Source organism: Zosterops lateralis, assembly GCF_965231275.1.
Source record: "Zosterops lateralis genome assembly, chromosome: 6".
In the NCBI taxonomy this organism is placed as follows: domain Eukaryota; kingdom Metazoa; phylum Chordata; class Aves; order Passeriformes; family Zosteropidae; genus Zosterops; species Zosterops lateralis.
This window is the reverse complement of record NC_139761.1, coordinates 45,222,741-45,245,654: the sequence shown is the minus strand read 5'-3', so window position 1 is coordinate 45,245,654 and position 22,914 is coordinate 45,222,741. Positions and strand designations below refer to the sequence as shown.

General features: G+C 47.7%; 1 protein-coding gene across 5 annotated transcripts in view; it reads left to right on the top strand.

Annotated features, from left to right (window-relative positions):
- SLC25A22 (solute carrier family 25 member 22) overlaps positions 1–22,914 on the top strand; it is a 52,432-nt gene that overhangs the window by 4,094 nt on the left and 25,424 nt on the right. Inside the window, exons 1-2 of one of the 5 annotated variants that reach the window (XM_083863230.1) lie at positions 13,552–13,831; positions 18,950–19,056. In XM_083863230.1, the coding sequence (XP_083719356.1) occupies positions 19,037–19,056 (20 nt within the window). In that variant the 5' untranslated portion in view covers positions 13,552–13,831; positions 18,950–19,036. Of the gene's footprint in view, positions 1–13,551; positions 13,832–15,432; positions 15,617–17,018; positions 17,083–18,405; positions 18,540–18,949; positions 19,057–22,914 lie in introns of those variants that run through there. The other 4 variants (XM_083863231.1, XM_083863234.1, XM_083863233.1 and 1 more) reach the window with 4 other exon arrangements.

Sequence of the window (22,914 nt, the reverse complement as noted above, 5' to 3'; positions counted from 1 at the left end):
AAAATCTGCAATACTGTTTAGGACACATGTCTGTCCTGCTCCTTCTACAGCAACAGTGCAGGATGGGGAAGAATCTGCCTATTCACAGCATTCTGCCTTTGCTACTGCAGGTACATAAGGACTGGTAATTATTCCTTTTTACATCCATGATGCATTCTCCTAAATCTTTAACTGTGTTTTCAGGAAATGCAAAAGCCTGCTTTAATGCCCATGTTTGCATATTCAGGCTCTCTTAGAAGTGCCCAAATATCTGCACTACTGCAGGTTGGGAGAGATGGAATTGTCAATTACTTATCATGGCAAATGAGCTAGAGATGCTGCCTGTTGTAGGCAGTGCGTTGTTTTTATTTGTTACTCTTGAACATGTTGAACACCATGCCTGTGTTCCATGGTGCATTCCTCATAAATGGCTGCATGGACTCCCGCCTTGCTGGAGACAGTTGTCTTGTCTGTCTACAGTGAGACAGCAGGGATGTGTCTGCAAGTGCCCATTCTCTGCCAGAGGGGTGTCTGAGGTCTGACAGGGCAGTGTGTTTCAGCTTCTCTGGTATTATGATGTAATGAAGCCATCCTCCTTCAGCAAGGCTGAGTGCTCTGGCTGTACCTGCTTGGTTTGAGGGCTGTCACTTGGCCATATCCAGCTAACAGTGGCAGCTTGCTAAAGCTAACACTGTGTTGCTCCAGCTAATCCTAACAGCAGATAAATATTTTTTCCTGTCCTCTTCTGTTTGCCTTCCAGCACAGAGATAGCAGGAAGGAGGAGGTGGATTGAGCTGTCCAATGCCGAACTTGGATGTTGCTTTAACCTTGCAGTGTTGATTGCCTGGTACTTTGAGTTATTGTGAAGATAAAGTAACAGGAGGTACAAAAGCTTTAGAAAACAAGGCAAAATCCCAGACAAACCTAATGAAAAGACTGTGGGTGGTTTGGATTTCTGTCTGGTAGTTTTCTCTTACACATCTGCAAATATAAAAACTTAGAACATTTTCTGCCTTAGGTGGGCTGTCTACATGGAGATTATGTGCTCAGGGAAGGGAGAGACACTCAGGCAGCAATGCTTGTTCTGTAGCAGAAGGAATATGATGGGTTACGTTTATTTAATTTATGGGGTCTCTATTGATCATAATTTAGTACAGCCTGTGGTGAGCTGCTCACAGGAATGCAGTCTTATTCTATTTTTTTAAACCTTTTTGTAACTGGTACTTGTTCTCATTTTGATAGTCCTGTTGTGGGTGGGTGACTGTGTCTTGTCAAACCTTCCTGTGCCCTGCTCCTTCCTTTGGCACTGATGCTGGTGTATGGCATATCAGGAGAGCTGTCTGGATTTTTTTTTTCTTTTCTGTGTCTGAGGCATTTATCCAGAAGCCAGCAGGAGAGAGGCTGGTTTTGACCCAGCTAAGTTTCCCCAAATAGCATGAATTTGAGAAGCTGGAGATGACTAAGTTGCATCAAAGACTGTGCCTGCCCCACCTGAGTTTTGACTCTATCTTTGGAGCTCATACTCTCAACTGGAAAGCTGTCCCAGCTATGAGGGCTTTGTGGACAAGGTGGGGAGAGGGAAGAAGGAAATATTCCCCTCTTATAAATAACAGCAATGCTTCTGGACTGGGTGAGTAACTGGCTTGGAGGAGGTGTTTGGGAAGAGGGTTATGTGCTTTTCTTTTTTATTAGAGCACAAAGATAGGGGACTTTCAGCAAATGATTTTAGTAGGAAAGAGATGCTGCGCAGGTGAGCAATTGGTTTGGATCAAGCCAGAAAGAAGTCAAGTAGCCATGTTCCTTCATTTCTGAATTCAACCACAGCTTTCAGTGAAGTCTTTTTGCTTTGACAAGGGGCTGTGCTGAGTGTGAGAGCTCTGAGCTGGATGAATGCTGGCTCTGGTATGGATAAGTGCCTGCAATGAAGGTGTTGCATGTGGTGTTCTTAGTCTGGGCCAGACCATCTTCATTTCTGCTGCTGCTGCTCCACCTCTGTCCTTGTCACTGTGGTGTCTGACACCTTACTGCCCTTAATGCGTGTGCTGCCTGCACACTTTGACAGAAAAAGGGGAGTTCCCTGTTGCCTGGTGGGTCTGATGAGATGGAAACACCTTCTTCAAGGCCATGTGTGGACTGGGAGCATTTTTGGTGCCTTGTTCAGTGCTGTTCTCTTTACTCTGTGATAAGGATTTATAAAAAAGAAGAAATTGTGTTTTAGGGACAGGCTGTGTGAGGGACTTAATGTGAATTTGGGTCCTACTTTCTCCTATGCTACAGATTTAGAGCATGACCTGGGGTAAGCAATAAGATGTCTGTCTCTGATCCTGTCCCTTACAATCCAGTGGGAACAGCAGCACTCCAGAGTTTGCCACTTTTACATGATGGCCATGGCAACTGTTGCAGAAAGTATGATCTGATCTCGTAAATGGTCTCTTCTGCTAGGTGTTTCATATTTTTTCAGTTTGTGTTGGGTTTCTCAAGGATAGCAGTCCCAGCTTCCTTTTCCATGCCCTGGGCAAGCTGAGCTCTTCTCTGTAAGGCAACAGGAGCACTTGTTTATGAAGGCTAGTTTGTAAATGTTGTAGTTTTTTAAAGAACATAAAACTCATTGTGTTCGCCCAACCCTTTTCTCCTGAGCTATCCCACTTGCTTTATTAGCAGCTAAATGTGTGCATGATCTGAGCAGCTGTTGTCTTTCTGATGCTCTTTTAATTTTTTTTGCAGAAACTTACAATGTAGATTCTCTGGTGCCTCACACTGGTTCTTCAAAACTAATGAAGAGCTTGAAGGAAATAGCTTGGTTACTGAAGTGATAAGCACTGCAGAAATGCCAGACACTATATAAACAACTAAACTCAGCCCCCGGCCCTTCCCAAAAGAGGGATGATTTGCAGAAATACTTCAACAGATGGTCTGAATTTGGCTTTGGAAAGGGGGGAAGAAATGCCAGGTCGCTGCTGAGCGGTGTGTGGGCGTGTGCCCGTGTGCGCCGTGCAGCGTGTTCCCTGCCAGCATGCTCCAGGGAGGCTGAGCACGCTGCTCCCACAGCCTCCTGTGCTCAGGAGGCATCTGCACACCGCTGACTCAGTCTCTGTGGCTCTGCCAGGGAAGCCCCTGTGCGGAGCAAGCTCCCATTTTCCCTGTGGTGAGGTTCAGCTGTGCCCCGCTCATCGGGCTGGTCTGATGGAGGTGAGCCGTGGGCAGTTTGCAGAGCCAGCTCACAGAGTCAGTCTGTGGGAGAGAGGCTGCAGAGCTGCTGTGCACCTTGTGAGATCCTGCTTGGCACACAGCTGAGATTGTAGGAAGGCTGTAGGGTCATCTGACACCGGGTTGTCCCTAGTGTTGGTGCAGTGTCCTGGACCTGTGTGGACAAACTGAGGTGGTGTGGAGCTGGAAACAAATGGATCAGCTGTGGTAAAGGGCATGTGCTGTTTGGACACACCTGTGCATACGTGTGAGCTGGCAAACTTGCTGCAGCTTGGAAGTGCATGGGAGAGGGTTTACATGTCATGGTTGGGAACCCTGATGAACTCTGGCAGAGCTGGCTGCTGTGGCCAGCCTCCCCTCTTTCTCTGCAAGACCAGATTACTGCTCTTGCAGGGGAAGGAGAATGTGTTTTCCCCAGAGTGCTGCATCCCCTCTTGAGTGGGCTCTGCCCTGGGGCAGGCAGGTTCCCATGTCAGTTGTCACAGCTGACTCCAGTTGGTTATGGATTGGATCCCAGAAGTCCTTGTCCATGGACCTCTGGAGCAGAACAGTGTATCTAGTTCCTGTATTGCCAAACTGTTGCTAGTTTTCCAAGGCAAGGTGCCTGTTTCACTGCTCGCTGCCATGACAATTCCTTGTGTCTCCTGCTGCCTGCTGTCCCTGCCATGCACTCTTTGTGAGACAGAGTTGGTAATTAGAGCAGAGTTGGGAGGTGCTCTTCAGGAATGTTTCTCGTTTGGAAACTTTTTGAAAATAGATCTGATTCTTAAGCAATGAAAGATGAATTGCTTCTCTGAGGATGTGTCAGGTAAATTCTTGTGGATACATTTGCCAGGTAGCAGCATTGGACTGCACGTATGGAGTAGCCAGGTGAGACATCTGATGTTCAGAGAATATCTCTCCAAGTTTGATATACTTAATTTTTTCCTCTTTTTCCTTTCTTGTGTTACTCATCTCCCTGCATTCTGTTTAGGTGAGCAGGACTGGATGTGTTTTCATTTGCCTGTAGCCTCCAAAACACATTGTCTTCCAGTTGGGAACACCTTGCCTGCCTTGCAGCCTGCTGATTCACAGCACTCTGGGTGAGCAGGGAGCTGGTGAATGGATTATGCCACAGACTCCTGAGCCATCAGTCAGTGGTTTTATTCCCCTTGACAATTCCTCTGCTTGTCACAGACTGTGTATGAGTTTCCCTGGAGGAGCTCCTAACCTCTTCAAGAAGCAGCATGACCCATGTGGGACTGCTGATGTGCATTTAGCAAGGAATCATTTTGCTGTGATCGGAACAGTTTTGGTGTAAGCAAGACAGTTGAGGTGGGAGCTGAGAAGGGCTGTTGGCAATGCAGGAGTAGAGCAGTTGTGTTCATGTACCCCCAGAGCGAAGGGACTGGCAGCAGCAGTGTCCTGTGGCTGAGAGGTGAGGAATATTGACTAGTGTGACATTTAAGTGGCATTTCTTCCAGTGCACTGGGAGCATTAGTGAAATTTGCCTTTCATGCTGAGTAGTAATGAGATAAGCTTTGTTGCTCAGAGAGGTCTCTACCTGCTGTTGCAAAGTGTTTGGAAGGCTGGGAAATGTCTTTTTGTAATCCTGTCAATTCTCCATGTCTGCTCTCTTGTACGAAAGGCACCTGAAATACAGCCTTGACTCTAGTAGGCAGCTGAGCTTGCAGCCTGTACACCAGTGCTTGCTTACATGGTGGCTTCTGCTTTGTGCTTCTCTGCCACCTTGCTTTAGGTGGAGCCTAGCTTGTGACTCCAAAGGATAATGAAGGAAACATTCCATCCTTTCATGCCCTGAGGTCTTGTTTCATTACCCTGCAATATTTTAGCGTTGGTTCCTGTGCCGGTGGCTGACGCTCTTGGTGCACTGTGGCTTTGCTACAGGGACAGGATGCGCGGTTTGTGGGATGCTTTGCAGTTCCAGCCTGGCTCAGCAGTCCCTCTTTGGGACTCCTGAGTGACAGCTATCAGCTGACATACAGACCCACAGGGCTCTGGGTTACTAGGCCTTTTAAATTATTTTGTTAAGGGCCCAGAAGCCCTTATCTCCCAGGCTTCCCTAGAGGGATTCTTGTTCTATTTTATTGTTTTATATTGGTTTACTTTATCGGTGCACTCAGCAGGCTGCTGCAGGCCGCTGCCAAGAGGAACAACTCTGCTTCCACTCTTGTCTCTCTCCGCTTATGTCAACACAAACATTGGTGTGTTCACAGCTACACGTGACCTGGGAATAGGCCTGGTCCAAAATGAGTTCTTTGAGTTGCTAGGGAAAGGAAGAGCAGTAGTCTCAAGTTATGCTGGATGAGTGGTTGAGTAGTCACAGTCCCTGCTGGGAAAGTAAATCATGTGGCATTTTCCAGGGGCTGAAAGTTCCTGGTGCTGTTCCCTTAATGAAAATCTTTGCACCTTCTCTGCCAACACACTGTCAAGACTGCATTAAGCCTGTACCAGTGCCTCTTTGTGCAGAAAAAATTGTGTTGTGCTACCCTTCCACAGCACTGGCTCTCACCTGGTGCCTGGTTTTAGATTTTCTCTTTTGTGCGGAGAGACAGTATTGTACCTATATAACACTTAAAATTCACATAGCATAGCAGCCAGAGAAAGGTGGTGGCTTTTTGCATCTAGTAGGGGTAGCCCTTTGTACTGCCAGATGCATGCAGTAGGAAGAAGTGGGAAGAGAGAGGGAAAAAACCCAAAAACAACACCTTTGCTTTGCTCCAGCACAGTCCCCTAGTGCTTACAGGAAAAGCACATCCTTCAGAAAGTACTTGGTGAGCGTGTGTCCTTGGAGGTGCCAAGAAATATGACCAATTTCCTCTCCTCTTCGTTTCCTTCCCTTGCACGCCCGGAAGTGGTGACAGTTCCCAGCAGACACCTCAGTGTGAGCACAGCTGATGCTGAGCCTTCCTCTCCAGGGGCGACAGGTTAGGGATCTGCTTACGCTTGGGCTGGAGAGATGGGAGGCTCCTCTCTGAGCATATCTGAACCTTGCTGAAATTTCCTGCTGTCCTATTGCTTCTCCCTGCTGCAGCCTGTTCTGTTCCTGAAGACTCTGTTACCATTGTGGACATGGGAGGTGCAACTGTCCCTTCTGCCTGCCTCCATTGCCAGATAGGTTGGAGAGTGTGTTGGGATTGCCTCACTTGGTTAAGGTTCCACTGCAGACTCTGCATGCTGCCTGTCTGTCGTGGCTGACTTTGGGGATGGGGAGGAGATGGGACTGTATAAGGAGCATCACGTAGCTGGATGATGGGCAACTTGCAGCCCTTGGTGCTGCCCCAGGGCTTGAGGCTGCTGGTGCCATGTGTTACTGTGGGAAGGGGGCTGCCAGCGGGGTCCCAGGCTCACAGTGCCAAAGCACAGGGTGTCATCCCAAGGCTTGTGATGTGCTCTGAGCCACAGCGAAAGGAAGAGACAAACTGGCTGGCCCTTCGAAGAGAGGATCCTGTGTCTATCATTGCACCAAGGGCTGGGTGAATGAGCATGGATTTTGCACATGAACCAGGCAGCAGCTGGGCTGAGTGAGCCGTAGGGTGCCAGCCACAGCGCTCCTGTGCTTCTCCAAAAGCTGTGTCAAGGCAAGTACTCCGCTCTCTCACAGCTATTATGAAAGAGCCTGGGTTTCCTGCACCCTTCTCTCCCTTTGCCCTCAGGGCATGCTGGGCTTGTTTGAATTAATGTAATTAGCACATGCCTTATTAGCTCACTAAGGCACAAAGAACTCATGTATATTTGTAGCCAGGTTAAGCAGCCCCTATTAATTTAATAACCGTGTCCTCCTCAGTGCATGGCAACAGTTAATCACTGGTGGTGACTCAGCCAGTATGGAGGAAATTTGGGTGAGGTGTGTGTGTGTGCGGTTCTCTTTTATTGTGTTGCATTTTTATTAATGAGCAGAGCTGTGAAGGGAATTAGCGGCAGGCGCAGTAGATGGAGGGAACTTTCCGTGATGGTTTACTAAACAACCAGCCCTGCATATTTCCTATGCTCTACTGTCGGTAGAAGAGGATCTGTAGAATGAATCAGCGAAATGTGACACAGACTGGGAGGCGGAAATTTACAGAAATAAACTTTAGCAACCCACGCTTGAACTCTGCTCCAGTCAGGTCATATGCTAGGTACCGATAGTAATTTTGCTTCATTGTCTACCCTATTTTCCCTTGGTGATTTTAGAGGCAGAGGAAGTGGTTAGTGTATTAAGATGCTGCTTGTATTTGAGGTTGCAAAAGAGCAAGGTTCTTGTAAAAGGACAAAAATAGTTGCAAGTAATTTTATTTGCTGCAGCACTCTGGTCCTTGATTCCTTTTACTGTTCTGGGTCATTCTATGCACAGCACTTAGCTAGGTCTCATGAAATGCTGTCAGGATGTTTGCCACCAGGTGTTTGGGGTGGGGTTGTTTTGGTTTTGTTGTTTGGTTTGGGGTTTTTTTGCTTCCTTTTTTCACAGAAGCTGCAGGTTATGGTTTGTGCTCCACTACTCTGAAATGATGCAGTCTGTGAGTCTGGAATGGTGACGTGTATCTCTGTTCCAGTAGTTCTGCATGTGGGATAGTAAATTACTGCACTGATTCTAAAACTAGTGAGTTAAACATTTTGGGGGCTTTTTTCAGCCAATATCACTATGCATGCACAGGGGACTTCCTGCATTTCTTCTCTTCTTCAATAATCACAGGTTGTGCTCTCTGTGGTGAGCATGAGCTGGGAGGAGGAGCAGGAAGAGTGCTGCTGGAAAGCTGTTGATGTGCTTGCAATGTTTTGGTCAGGTTTTCTACAAGTAACAGTGTGAGATGCAGGTGTCCTGCCTGCTCCTACTCCCTCTATTTATTTTACCTGTTTACTGTTTCTGCCTAGTAATCTTGGGCTTGCAAGGCCTGGGCTGTACTTGGCCATCATGAGCCTATGCAGGAGCATCATTGAGAAGATGAAGTTGTTACAATCAAAGGGACAACGAATCCCCCATGAAACAGGACTAAAGTGTGTATGTACTTGTAATAATGTGCCCTCTTGCTGCATCTGGCAGAGGACCAAGTCCCCAGGCTCCAGCAGAGATGGTGAGTTCTTCTAGTTTGCGTCTCTGCTGAGAACCTGGACCTCCTGGTAGGCACAGAAGGAAAACAAGTCTGAGATCTCCATGGGGGGACCAGGGATGCACACAACTTTTTCTGCAGCAGATTGAAACAGATAAATTTTATTTCTACTTTCTTAGAGCCTGTTCTCAGTAGAGCTCAATGTTTTAATGAAGGCTCTGGGAGGGGTGTGTGGGGTGAGGAGATGCAATGGGTAAGGATCTGCAGAGGTGCCGATGCAGTTCCTAACAGGTGTATTGCAGGAGGAAGAAAAAAAACCAAAGAAAGTCTGAGGGAAGATAAATACCTGCTGGGGTACTTCAGATGCTGCCCAGAGATGGTGATTTCACTCCCCTCCTCTTTTTTCCTTTGTTTCAGGAGCAGGAAGGGACATGCTTGGCTCATGCTGGTTCAAAGCTGTGGAATGCTTGGTACACACCAAGACAGGAGGCTTTTTCCAGGACAGCTTTTTTAGCCAGTGTTGTGGCTTTGTCTGGGATAGAGTTAATCTTCCTCCTAGTAGCTGTTACAGTGCTGTGTTTTGAATTTAATGTGAGAACAATGTTGATAACATGCTGATATCTTAGTTTCTGCTAAGTACTGCTCACTCTAAAGCAAAGACTTTTCAGTTTCCCACGCTCTGCCAGCGAGGAGGGGCACAAGAAGCTGTGAGGGAGCGTGGCAGCAGGAAAGCTGTGACATAGGCACCGTCATGAAAACATGGTGAGGTGACTGTTGTGACTGGAGTGCTGCAATGGATGACTACATGCTCTTCAGAAGGGACAGTCAAGGAAGGAGAGGCAGTGACTGTCTATTAGGGAGTGTTTTGGCTGTTCAGTAGCTCAAGGTTGAGTGCCTGTGGGTGAGAACTGGGGGAAGGTAACAAAGCAGACACCCTGGGGGGAAGATGTTACCAACCACCCAATGAGGATGAAGAGACAAATGAATTATTCTATAAGCAACTGCTTTATGATTGCCAGCCCTTGTTCTTGTGGGAGAGTTGCTGAATGTCTGCTGGAAGCTCGACACAGCAGAGAGAAGGCAGCCTAGGAGATTCCTGGACTGTGTGGGAGATAACTTCTGACACAGCTGGTCAGAGAGCCTAGCAGGGGTGCTGCCCCCCAGACCTGCTGTTTACAAACAGAGAAGGGCTGATGGGAGATGTGGTGGTTGGAGGCAGTCTGGGGCACAGTGACCACGAAATTACAGTTTTCAATTCTTGATGAAGTAAGGAAGGAGGTCAGCAAAGTGGGTCCAGGAAGGCTGAACATACGTTAAGAAGGAAATTTTAAAGATGCGGGATGTCCCTGTGTGCCAAAAGATGAGCCAGCGGGAAAGAAGACTGGCCTAAGTAGAACAGGGAGCTTTTGCAGGAACAAAGGGAGGCAAAAAAAGGGTTTGTGACATTTGAAAGAAGGGGCAGGTAACTCAGGAAGTGTATAAGGACATTGTTACCTTGTGTGGAGAGAAAATTAGAAAGGTGAAAGCTCAGCTAGAGTTTCAATCTGGCCAGTGCTGTGAAAGGTAATAAAAAGTGTTTTCATAAATATGCTAACAACAACAACAAAAAAAAGGCCGAAAAGAATCCCCATCCTTTACAGGATGCAAAGGAAACAGCAATAAAGGCTGAGGAAAAGACAGGGGTGCTTAATGCCTTCTTTGTCTCAGTCTTTACTGGTAAAGCTGACTATCCTTAGGGCAACTGGCCCCCTGGGCTGGTAGACAGGGACAGAGAGAGCAGACAAGATCCCCAGCAATCCGGGAGAGCAGACAAGATCCCCAGCAATCCAGGAGGAAGTAGTCAGTGGCAAGGGCATTGATGGAGCTGGCAGAGCAGCTCACCAAGCCATTCTCCAAGCTAGCCCCAGGGCAGGGCTGCCAGGAGTCCACTGTGGGCACAGCAGTGACCTGAGCTGTCCCCCTCTGCAGCCTCTGGTTTGGCCACAGTGAACCAGCACCATCCCAGAATACACACTTTAAAGGCATCCAACAGGAACAGCTCTGTGGTTGGTTGAGTGTTGCTCTGGTGAGGTACTGCTGCAATTTGGCCTGAAAAGATGCCTGTTCCTCCCAGCAGGGTCACTGGCACCCCTTTCTTTCAGCAGAGAAAACCAAGAGCCCTGGATTCATTGCTAGTGGGGAATGAATGATCCCTTTCAGGCCCCAAGGCCTCAGCTCAGTACTCTACCTCATTCCTACTGAGTGAGATAGAATCTGACCCTTAACTTTACCTTGGCCTTCTTGGTTGGTTGTTTTTAATCACCGTTTTGTACATGGTGATTATTTTTAACTGGGAGGGAGGAACTCTTTTCTATTCAGCCTCTTGGCAGAGCACCCAAGAAAAGGATTTGCACCATTTAGTTTCTCCATGGTGTGTCTTTCCAGATCAAAGGGTTGGTCTGTCTGTCACTGTCAGTTGGTTCTGCCTTTTTGTTGACCACCACAGATTATTGAAAAGGAGTACTGTATCTAAGTTCTTATTTGTTCTCCTTGCTCTCTCTCCCATCTGCCAGACTCCCAAAAGCTCAGCAAAGTTGTCTTCTCTCTCCAGCTAATGCCGCATATCACTGAAGCTGTAATTTCATAAAACCTGGTACAGAGAACACATCCAGAGGAAGGTGGATTTGAAAGTATTTAGAATTACATCAGTTCAACATGTGACTACATGATTTCTCAGGTGGCACCTGGAAAGGAGCATTACTGGCAATAAACACCCACATAGGTTTGTCCAGTAACGTCCAAGATGCACTTGCTTGTACCCCAGCATGATCATGTGCAGGCCATTTTACTGTCTGTCAGTTAGCTTGTGCTTCTACTGCTGGCTCTGCAGCTACAGAATAACCTAGCCCATTATAATCTTAATTTAAGTAACCCTTTTCTGTAGAAGTTGCTACACACACACACACACACACACACACACACACACACACACACACATATATATAGTTCCTTGTATTTGCATATAGATTACCTCGTCTGTAGCTTACTTTCTTTTGAATTGGTGGAGGGACTTGCAGGTTTCTACAGACCAAAGATTGGAATCCACCACTATTTTCAAGCAAGTGCTGGGCCTGAATTTTTGCTATGGCCGTGTCCTAGCCTCATATGACCACATCACTGAAGATTTTATGATGAGATGCATGGGAAGGGTTTTCAGCCCTCTGGCACCTACTCCAAGACAGTTCACTTTGAGCATGAGTAGTTGTCCTAAATTTAGAGGCTTGTTACTTGTGTTGTAAGTGTTCAAAGGAGTGACAGGGCAGCAGGGCAGCATGCTTGATGTGGCATTTGTGCAGAGCAGAAGAGCCAGGTCTTTTGAGACTTGACCCAATTGCCTTTTTGAGAACTTTGAGAGGAGGCGGATTGACATGGGAAGAGCGCCAGCAGCTCCCATGGGTTTCCTTTGCTCCTCTCAGTCTTGCCAGGGGTGCTGTGAGCACTTTTAGACCTGTTGTCTCTCTCCTGTAAGGGAAGATACTGCCTTAAGAGTGTTTTAACATGTCCTTCAGTGGAGCAGGACTCTGTATTCTCAATAAGATGACTGCAAGCTCATTTGTCCTGCTGAAACCTTCCCTCTGGTTCCTTCAGCTTAGCATCTTCAATGTCTTTGATATCAAGACTTCCCATGTGAGCCCTGGGTGAGTCACTTCTCCTAAGGGCTGTCCTTACTCATCCCATCTTGCAGCTCATCTGCAAAACCTCCAGGACAGGGACTCTCCTTGGCTGAAGGTCAGAGCAGCCCCTAGAATGACAGATCTGAGGTAGGTGTTGGGAACTTTTGGTGTGCTGCAGTACTGATACCCCTGCCCAGCTTCAAGATGAGTGTTAGTTTTCTGTCTCTTGATCCAGGGCAGCTACCCAAGACATGCGAAGTCAGAGTATATCTGGTGTTTGTTCCAGGCCAGCACAGGCCTGTTCCCCAAGCCTTTTGGTCTTGGCAGATGGCTTGGCATTTCAATGTTAAAGGGATCATGCTGATGCAAGAAGGGGCCTCCATGGGACTCCTTTTGTTAAGCAATAGGGCAGATGGCTTCTGCTCTAATCTAAGTAAATTGCTGGGTTTTTGGCCTGGAGAAGCTCTCCAGGTCAGGAAGGCATTTCTTTTGCTGCTCACAGTGCCTTTTGGAGGCCTTGCTCCAAGCCTTAGCTCTCACAAAGGTAACAGCAGGTGCTTGTTGTCTTCTTCTCTTTATTTACTGCAAAAGGTTTCTCAGCAAAACAGGCGAAGTTACATAATGCTGTACTGGGAGTGGGGGGCCAGCCTATGCTTCCAACAGGCTGGACAGCCCAAAGGGTAGGGAGTAGGAAAACTGGGTGTGTTCCTCCAGCTCTTACTGCCTGGAGGCAGGAAGTTCCCCACCTGCTTCCCTGCTGTTTTGTCCCCTTGCTTTCCAGGATACCTGCTGCTCCACTCACTTTGATCCTTGCTTTGGAGTCAGCAGCTATGCTGGCTTCTCCTAGTGTGGCTGAGACCAGGCAGACAGAGGGGCAGTTGCCAGGAGCAGTCCAGGCTCTGCCTGATGTCTTTGGTAACTCCTTTGCTTTGCAAGGAGGTGACCCTGGTGACTGAGGGCAGCAGGCAAATCTTGACTACAGTGAATCTCCTGTAGTCTCAAGTAAATCCTGGTGGAGAGGATAGTTGCAACAGTGTGCATGTATTATTAGAATATAGGGTATTGCTGTAGTCCCAAGGGCTTGCAGGATTGTCTCCTGTGACACTTCCAACATGGGCCTGCTGTAAATCCTCTTCTGTTGCAATATTATGGGTGACTGCAGTGGTTTGGATGTGGTGAGTAAGTATGTCTGCTAAGATGTTGGACTGTTTTTGCTTGAGGGTTATGTTTTCCTAAGCTGGAATGTTGTCATAGACACAGGGTGTTCCTCAGGCTGCCAACTGTTGTTCAAAATCCTTCTGTAGGTGAAGGGCAAGTCAGTGATGGAGCTGGAATGTGAGCTCAGGAGTCCTCATTGCTAATCAAGACTTTTGTTCCTCTTTTTCCCCTCTGTGGGCATTCAGGTAAATCTATACTGCCACCAGCATAAAAACAGTTGCAAAACCAAACACCTCTACAACATGCTCTCAGCCAGGGAACTTGCCTGTTCCTTTGTGGCATGCAGATGTCTCAAGGCATTCTCTCATCACAAAGTCTCTCAGCATGAAGTTAAGGCTCCCCAGAGCGCAGGGAGAGTGGAGGCTGGATATGGGGGCAAAGTTTGCCTGCAGTTTTGCAAAGGTGCCAGCCTGACTGTTCTCACGGTGATAGGAGGGGGTGGAGCTGTGGGCACCCATCCCGACCAGCCTGAGCTCAGCTGTGGAGGATGGGAAGGGACTGCTGGAGCTGAGAGTCCTTGCAGGGGCTGTTGGGGAGGAGTGCCTTGCCAGCTGAGTGGGCGCTGTGGCACTGAGCTTGTCCCCAGGGGGTGTGAGCAGCCAATGGTGCAGGCGGCTGGCATGGCACCTCCCCGCTGGTACTTTGGCCTTTTATCACCTGGGGGAAGGGGGGAGACTGCCTTCAGCTTGGTGCTTTCACAGCCCAGTGTGGTACGGGTACAGCTGGCTGCTGACCACGAGCCAGGTGAGTCTGCATGTGAACCCCGGGGCTTCTGTCTGGTGGCAGAATTGTGTGAAGGGGCTCTGCTGTCCCCTGTGCAGCTGGAGAGGTGACACTCTGTGATGGTGGGGAGCATTCACCAGCATGTTTGAGAGCTGCTTTGTTTTCTCAAGGACTGATGCCTTGTCAGGTCCTGCAAGGAAATTCATGGCAGTCCCTGCCTTCAAGGGCCTAAAGGCAAGCAGGCAGCAGATTAAACTGCCACATATTTTCTCCAACCCCTCTCTGTCCCAAAACGTTGTGAGCAGGCAAGAGCCAAGTTGACAGCTTCTCCCCAGGTGACATTACCTGGTGCCAGCTCCCTTGTGCACTTTGTGCCTGTCATGAGTCTAGAAAGCAGCTTCTCTCAGGAAATATTTGCAGTTTTATTTTGCACTCCTTAAACCTTATTGTGATGACAGCTTTACTCCAGTCATTAACAAAATTTGGCAGTGTCTGCACCTTCAGATGCATTTATGCAGTGAAGGAAAGTGTGCTGATCCCAGAGGGTTTCTCCTCTCCCAGCAGGTACTCATTGCTGATTGCTTCCCCCTGCCATCCCTGACTGTGGATGGTTGTGTGGCTGTGTCCTCTTACACAGTGGATGCTGGCACAGCTTTGCTTCCGATGCTCACCTTCTGAGTGCTACTTCTTGACATCAGCTTCTCTCACTGGGGCTTTGAGTTTGCTCTCAGGACAAACAGAAATATATGGAAGGGAGTCCTGACTTCCCCTTCTGCTGTTTATTCTTAAGTCAACAACTTAAGGTTGTAGTTTGGAAGTTGGCTTCCAGTGGCAGCTTCAGCATGTGCCAGCCTCCAGTTCTGTCTCATTCCTGTCTGACTGCCCAGCACAAATATTTGTGCTGGCATGAATTCAGGGATGAGAGCACGTTTGGGTGTAGGGAAAAGACAGATTTGCTTTCTTCGGCCACAGCACCAGCTGACATTTGCTAAAGGTTTTCTGTCAAACCGTCAGCCTGTGTGTGCTCGGGTAAATCAGCATGTGCAGCAGTCTGAGCCTGAGAGGATGTGCTCATAGGATCTAGAAAATGGTAGTGCTGGCAGAGGGCAGAAGTGAAGAGCTGGCCTCTGGGAGGGTGGGGAGGTACTGCAGGACTGGGGGAGCTGGTGGACTGGGAGCCTACAGCTGGCTTGGAGGATGCCAGCTGTGGCTGTGGCAGCCTGGCAGGGGAAGAGCAGGAGAAGAAGGATGCTATACTTGTCTCAGACTGGGGCTGGAGCAGTGGCATCTGGGGGTAGAGGTGGCAACCCACATCTATAGGGTAGTGTGGTGGCACTAAATACAGTGAGGAAGGTCAGAGAGGTATGGGTAAGTTTAACCTGTTTCTTGTCCTGTGATGTCCTGGCTTGTGGCGATGTTGGGTGCCTGTATCTCCAATCCAGGCTTGCTGGTGTGATGCATTAATGAGACGTGATGAGGTCTGTGTGCTCCCCTCTGTGCCTTGTGCTGGGCTGTGATTCTCTAGTAAGCACTTTTCCTTACGGTGATAAGGCAAAAACCAAAGGTTGAAAGTTCAGCCCCATGCCCCTTGGGATCAGGAAAGCAGATAAAAAGACTGGCCTTCCTGGAGAAAGCCTCACTGTCTGATTTGTGTGGGAGATGTGTGGCAAGGCAGGGGAGAAAAAGAGCACCACTTCGCCAGTGGCTTAGGCTGTGAGGACCAGATACATCCAGAGCTGTCCAGGATTGCATTCTGGTACTTCTAGTGGGGCTGTTCTGTTCCTGTCTGGAGCTGACTTTTGGGAGGTGAGAAAAGGGAAAGGCTTGATTGCAGAGGCTCCTGGGCTATTTACATGTCAGTGTGAGCTTCGGGCCATTTGCACCACTTCATTTTGGTGTGCGTGTGGCTCTCAACCTAATTTGCCTGATCATTTTAATAAATGTAAAAGGGATGTCCTGGTGTGCAAGTAATGGGGCATTAATCCATGCCTAGCTGTGTTAACAGCACTCTAAGAAGGAAATACTCCCATGTTGTTCTCACTCTCTTACTTATGAGATGTTCAATTTAGGATCCCCTTCCATGAAGGCTGCTCAGCTTCTCTGGCTTTCAGGTGGCTCTCTGGTGAGTCTTGTTTCACCTACTAGCAGTTTACTCCCAGTTCCTCAGCTCCTCATCCATGCAGGTTCCCAGTTCCAGCAGTGCCATTGTCCTGAAGTTTAACAATACAAAGACTTTCTGAGGCACCTTTTTGGTGCTGCTGGCTTGTCTGCTGCCTCAATGCAGGTCCTGATGGGAGATTTCCTAGGAAGATGCAAACCCTGCTCACTGACACTTCTCCCACAGGAAGCCTTGGAGCAGCACCCTACTTGGCTGCAGATGCTTGCCTGCTTTTATGTGCAGTGTTTGGCTCCTGAGAGCACTGTGTTCCTGGGAAGATATACTTAGGTCTTTATTTAATCTCTTTTCTTTCTAGGTTAAATGTATAGTGTTGTTCTGGATTTGTTTTTTAAATATCCTATAAAATTCCCATCATTCTCTTCCCAGCCTGTTTTCCCTATCTTAGACTGCAGAATAGTAGCAGTTATTTTCCTGCCCTGGAGGCAGCTGGGGTCTGGCTCAGCTCAGGAACTCCCTGACCAAGTCACTGGAGGCTTCATCATTCACCCTCTTTTGAGGGACTCAGGGAGCAGAGTGGTCAGATAGAGCTTGGGGTGACTTAGGGTTTGTTTTGCAAATGGTCATCCATTGGAGCTCTGTTTGAACAAACAGAGCTCAAATAAACTTTCCACTTCATTGCATTAAAATCCCTTAATTCATTAAAATCCCCTGGCCACAGACATTCAGCTTCTGCTGTGCCAGGTGCTGTTTAAACAGTTATCAAGTGCTGGTGTCTGCTGTAAAATGATCACATTGTTTGCTTCCCGTCGCTCGTCCGCTAGTTGAGTGGCTTTTGTTAGGGGAGATGATACTAGTCCTGGTATTTGCTGGCTGTACAGCCAGCACCAAGGAAACCTGTAACTTTGCCCAGTTTTAAACCCAGGAAGGTTGTTTTTACCCTGTCTTGCTGTGCAGCTGCAGCAGGAGCATCTGTTCCCTGGTGGGAAGCAGCAGCAGTTTTCCAGCCGGATCAGACAGCTGCAGAGGACTCTGTAGTTACTGGGCAGGTGGGGAGCTGAAGCCAAAAGTCAAAAGAGGCCAGAGAGAACTGAACTCAGCTGTCCCAAGTCCCTCTTGGTGCAGAGGGACTCTGTTGCCCTGCTTGTGTCAGCAGGTAAGAAACAGCCCTGTGATGTATTTGTGTGTCCCTCTTGGTCTCTCACTCTTCTGGCTACTTGGCTGTGGTGAATATTGGCAGCCTTGCTGTCTTTTCTTGCTCTTGCCCTTTGTGGTGGATGCCTGTCCTCCTAAATGTCCTTCTACATGGAAGGGTGCAGCAGAGGCAACAAGGGGGCATTTTTCCAGAGCTTGGAGCAGGCAAGACCACTTAATGCATGTATTTTGTCAGGACTGTCTCAATAAACACAAGTTTATTCAGTGTGTAGACATTATCAAGTGAGTTTTCATGATTCACAGCTTGTTTATGACAGGGTTACAGACTTTCAGCTACTGGTCTTCCTATATTTTTATATTTTTGTCTTATTCTGGTTAATTTGATAGAAAATTAGAATAACCTAAACCAAGCTGCTCTTGTGGACATGCACATGAAAGCACATGTAATGAAGGGTGTAAGTGATTTTCACTTGGAAAGTGCAGACTTGTCTGATCTGGAGCTTTTTAAGGTCTGCAGCCACAGATCAGCTGGAATCAGGTAAACTGTGTGAAGAGGGGTCACAGAAGGTGTAACAGCATAGTGCAGTGGGTGAGGTTTGTGTGCAGTGTTTTGAGGAGGAGTGCCTTTCCTTAGGGAGCTCCATGTGCTGGTGGTCTCTCACAGTTCCAGTTGGACGTGGGGCTGCAGAAAAGGCAGTTTCAATCTCATGTTGTCCAAGAGTGGGGCTGTACAATTGGTTTTATGCTGTCCTATCCTTGGCACTTGATATAATGGGAGGGGGACCTGAACTCCTTCCCATATCTGTTTGCACCATCACTACTAAGTCTTCTCACTTTCAGGGACCTTTTGTTCTCAGGAATGCACTGAGAGCCAGAGGTATTTCCAGAGCAGAAGTGTTGGTCCATAAGCCACTCTGTTGGATGTGAGATTCTATGTGGCTTAGGAGATCTGCAGAAAAGGAGCAAATTTCATTCCAGAGTCAAAGGGCAAAGGTACCTCCTTTGCTTCTGGCTCAGCATCCAGGTGGCAGGTGAAAGGGAAGAGGAAGGAAGTTGGCTGAATACTGCTGAGACCCCTGCAGAGAGCATAGGGCATCTGATTCCCAGGCTGGAGGTGAGGAGATGAAGCCATCTCCAGAAAGCTGAAAGTTGTGGCCACTTCTGAAATTTTCTCTGGTGTCCAGATTTCTTTGTGTGGTGACTTCTAACAGCTCTCATTAAACAGTAACAATTAAGAGTCTTAGAGAGAACTGGTTCCTACAGTCTGGCACTGAGCTGAAAGGAGCAGTCCAAAGAGCAAAGTGGCATCAGTAGCTTGGGGGGGAGAGGCATTGCTTAAAAGACAACAGACACAAGACTGGTTGTCTGTTTAAGCTTGGGAGTACGGGAAGGATAGTAACTTCTAAAAGAGCAGTTTTTTGAAGGCTGTCCTTTGGACACGGCATGTGTTGAAGGGAAGTGCTAGAAGAGTCTTGTGATGACACTTGACTATCTTGGGCTGGCTGGGTGGACCTGCAGAGGGTTGGGGATGCACATGGCATGGTGTGAAATGCTCTCTGAAGCTTGAGAGAAGTGACAGACACGGCTGTCCTGGCTGCTGGGCAGAGCTTGTGCCCTGCCTTGCATGCTGCTAGAACTTGATGACCCTGGCAGCTTTTCCCTCCATATGTCCCTGTGTATTTATATTTACAGACATACATTTATAAGGCTCCCTCTGGAGCTCAGTCTTCTCTTTGAGATCAGGTGCTCCCTTAAGTCACTTGTGCCTCAGCTGTCCTAACCCTACAGCCTGCCTGCCAAGTAGCCCCTGAGCTTTAAGAGTAAGTGTCTCAACTTTGTGCTCTTGGTGTCTTTCTGTCCTTTCCCAGGAAGAAACTGAAGTGAGAAAGAAGTGACTGAAAAAGAACGATTTGAAGGAACAGATTCATTTCTTAACAAGATCAAGCTTGAATTAAATGGCTGATAAACAGATCAGGTAACTTTTAATTTTTTTTTAATTGTGCTTTAGGTTTTTCTTTTAAAATCTTTCAAACTTATTTCCATTTGAGATCCAGCTGGTTGGAGGAAATCACCTGATCATCTCTTCTGGCCTAAAACAGTTCTGATTATTTCTCTTCTCCTTTCTTACCTGCTTTTTTTGGACCTTCTCTTATTTTCTGTCTCTGCCATGTTGTCACATCTCTGCTTTCTTCACTTCTTTTTTTTTCTCATTGCCTTTTTCTTTCTACCTTCTGCTTTCTATCCTGCGTGAGTCTGTTCCTTTTTGTTTCTTCTTTCAAAGTCACCCTGACCTGCTGACTACAGCTGCTGACATCAAGGGAGCAGAGCCAGGTCCTTGACCAGCCAAGGATGCAGTACTTGTAATGGCAAAGTCCACATAGCCTTGTGCAGCCTTGTGCCCTTATTCTAAAGACAGTCAAGGCTTGAGTGATAGCAGGAACATGAAGTTTAACAATGATTAAGGACACTTATGTGCCCAGGGGAAACTTCAGACCATTGGTTCTGGTAAAGGCTGGATTTGAGTCTTCCCAGGAAATAAACTGGGATGCATTTTGGAAAGACACAGTTTGGCCCTTTGCTTCCTAAGAGCTATGCCAGGTGGGTCTGCACATTCCTCCACGTGGGTTTAACTTTTTGCTGCTTGTGAAGTTGCCCCAGCTAGGTGACTCCTACATGCTGTGGGATTCCTGTGGGGTCTCTCATGTTGCTTTTCTAACATCTGCTTTTCCAGGTTACCAGCTCAGGACAGGTGGGGTGAGTGGGTGAATGAAACGTGGTGACAGAGGGACACGACTTGGCAGTGCATGAATGCTGCAGGCAAGAGGGCTGTCCCTTCTTAGTGTTTGCCACGATTAGGATATCTTCCTTTATGCCTGTCCTCTGCAAATATAAACAGTCCTGAGCTGTGCTGATAAAAATCCAGCATTGTGGAGTATTTGTGTGCCTAGATTTGGCTATCTTCCGCTACCCAATTTGGAGAGCACTTGGAACTCTTCCAACACACCCATGAAGGGCATGCTGAGATTCTCCTCCATGGAGCCTGGAAAGCCTATATTCCTGATAACCTCAGCGAAGCAAAATGAGCAGATATCTATGACTGTTTCAAGCTTGGTATTTTGAAGGAAGAAGAGGTGTGTCCTACAAGATGTGCCCTGGCTCTTCCAGTGTGCTCTTGGCAGGGTGAGCAGGAGCTTGCTGGCTACAGGGACTAGTTAAAAGGGCTGAAGAGGAGCACTAAAAGAGGAGAACTGGGATGCCTTTGTATCCCTTCTTGTATTAAACTGAGCAAATGGCTTCATTTGCATGCCAGCCTGTGTTGTCCCCGTTTCACTAAGCCCTGCACATGCAGGTAGTGAGAGGCAGTAGCTGTGCAGAAGCTAAATAGGACAGAGAGACCAGGCACAGTGGATTCTTATCCCTTGAGACAGCAGAAGCACTGGCTTGTGAAGTGGGATGACTCAGTCACAGGGGAAAAAGCTTTTGATTCAGGTGCAGTGGTCTTTGTCTCATGCTCTTCTGCATGCCTCAGATCCCTCATCTCTCCTGCTTTGGTCATCTCTCCAGTTGATGGGACTACATGTCTGCAGTGGTCACAGGCAGCCAAGCCAAGGAAATTTGTTTCTGCCATCCCTTAGTAGAATAAGAGTGATAGCAAAAGACTAAAATCAATAGCAGTGGTTTGCTGCAGGGTGAGATCAAGGGCACTGCATTTCTACAGCAGTGCATATGGAGCTTAATCTCTGTGTCTTGCTGGATACTGTCCCGTAGTCCATCCATACTAGTTTCCCCCTGCAGTGTTCATGGGGAGATCTGGCTGGTTAGACTCAGGTGTGATGGGAGTATTGAGCAAGGATTTCTCCCCCACAGGCAGAGGGAGAGGCTGTTTGCAGCCTCAAATTTTTGTCTTGCCCAGGCATGTCAGACCATTCCCCTTTACTGCTGGGGTCTGGGTTGAAACTGGGGAATCTCTTGCACTTACAGCTGCAGCAGGCAGGACCTTTATGTCTGTGTCTCAGTCCCACCTGATGTAAACCCTGTGATAATTTCACTGTTGGAACAGGTTGAGGAAGGCAAGTGTTTGCCTGTCTCAGGTATTTCAAGGATACTTAGAGAAGCAATGACAGTGCTGAGGCTGGAAGGGGGCACTGGTTGTGCCTCACAATCTGTGACCTGCTAACAGTGAATTCAGAGCTGGATTTGAGGAGGCTATCTTCAAACACCTTTCTTCTCTGTGGTGGCTCCATCTAGGCACACTTTTATCTGGTCTCTAACCTCCACCTTCAGTGTAACTGTGGGTTAAATAAGGAGAGCACAATGACGTGAAACTTACTGTTTGAAATTTTCCCATGTCCTGACCACAAGTTGAGTGTAGGAGTTTGCAGGCAAATCTGTTCCGTTTTCAGACTGTGGCACAAAGATCCCTGAGGCAACAGTCTGGAGCTGGTGAGGTCTAAAAGCCTGGCTCTGCACTGAGGTTGAGTGTAGTGATGCAATCCCCCCACCACCAGCAAGTGTTTCCAAATAGAGAAAGAGTTTCAGTTTACCTTAAGACATATTAGGGAGTTTACCTGGATTTTTCCATACCCTTCTAACAAGGATTGGCTCAGGGCCAGAGAGAAGCATCCATTGGATCTTGTCACCGTTCTTCAAACCCTGTATCTCTCTATTGACTGCAAGCCAAGTTATCCCTCCTGAAACATTTAGTACTTAAGAAAGAGCATAAAAAAAAGTGAAAGTTTTTTGAGATGTCTTAGCAAGGTGTCTGAAGTTTCTCAGGTGCCTGTGCTCAGCTTATTACTTGTTTTCTGCAATGTTTTGTTTACTTTGTTATTTTTTCATTATTAAATCTTTTGATTTACAAAACATCCTTGAAGAGCAGTCTCGCTAATTATTCTAGTCATTTTTCTGCAAGGCTAGACCCTCAGGGTGTAGAGGCAGCCCACACTTGTGCACTGATTTGTGTCTGCCTTCCTCAAGTGCTGTGCTGATTTAATCTCAGTCAGCACTGTCTAGTTTGGAGCTGTAGGCTGAGCTCAGATCTGTCTGCCTGTCCTTGGCACCTTTTCTTCCAGCTGTGCCATCCCTGAGGCTGTGTGTGTGTGTTGTATTGTGCAGGTGTTGAGGAGGAAGGAGCTTTGGGTGCAGGACAGCAGAGGCTGAAAGGAATGTGTCAAGATGTGTCAGTATGTCAGTCCTGAGGTGTCAAGATCATGCTTAGCACCTGTGGACAAAGTCTCTTATGTTTTTTTCCATCCCTTATTTGTCTGCTTTCCTCAGGGACCCTCCAAGTTGAAACCTTGAATCTCCATATCCTGCCTTTTCCTCAAGCATGGCTGCTTGTTGATCCTCTCTGCAATTGCCCCTTGCTACAGAGTGCTCAGGAATGCTCTTGGGGGGAACATATTTGCAGAGCTTCACCCCCCCATGCCTCAACACTGCTGCTTCCAGAGGGTAACGCAGCTTGTCCCCCCATCCAGAGCAGCAAGTCACCATCATGAAAGGCATTGTGCCGGTTCCCCTGGTAGGAGGATAGGCCTTGATTGCTGGTTCCCCTGGTAAGGAGGATAGGCCTTGCAGGTTCACCCAGCTGCAGTCTAGGACTGCTGTCAGACACCAGTTTAATATCTGACACATCCTGTGTTCAGGGAGCCATATCCTGTGCTTTATTGAAGGGAGCTGACTCAAACAGGCTTTCTTTGTCTCTGTGTGCAGTGGTTTATTGAGCATGTAAGTGCAGGACATTTTTCTTAATTGAATTTGCTGGGAACTCATGTTTAGCTGATGTGGCTTTCACTCAGTGCCACTTGCAAGAACTCTCTGTGGGAACACAAAG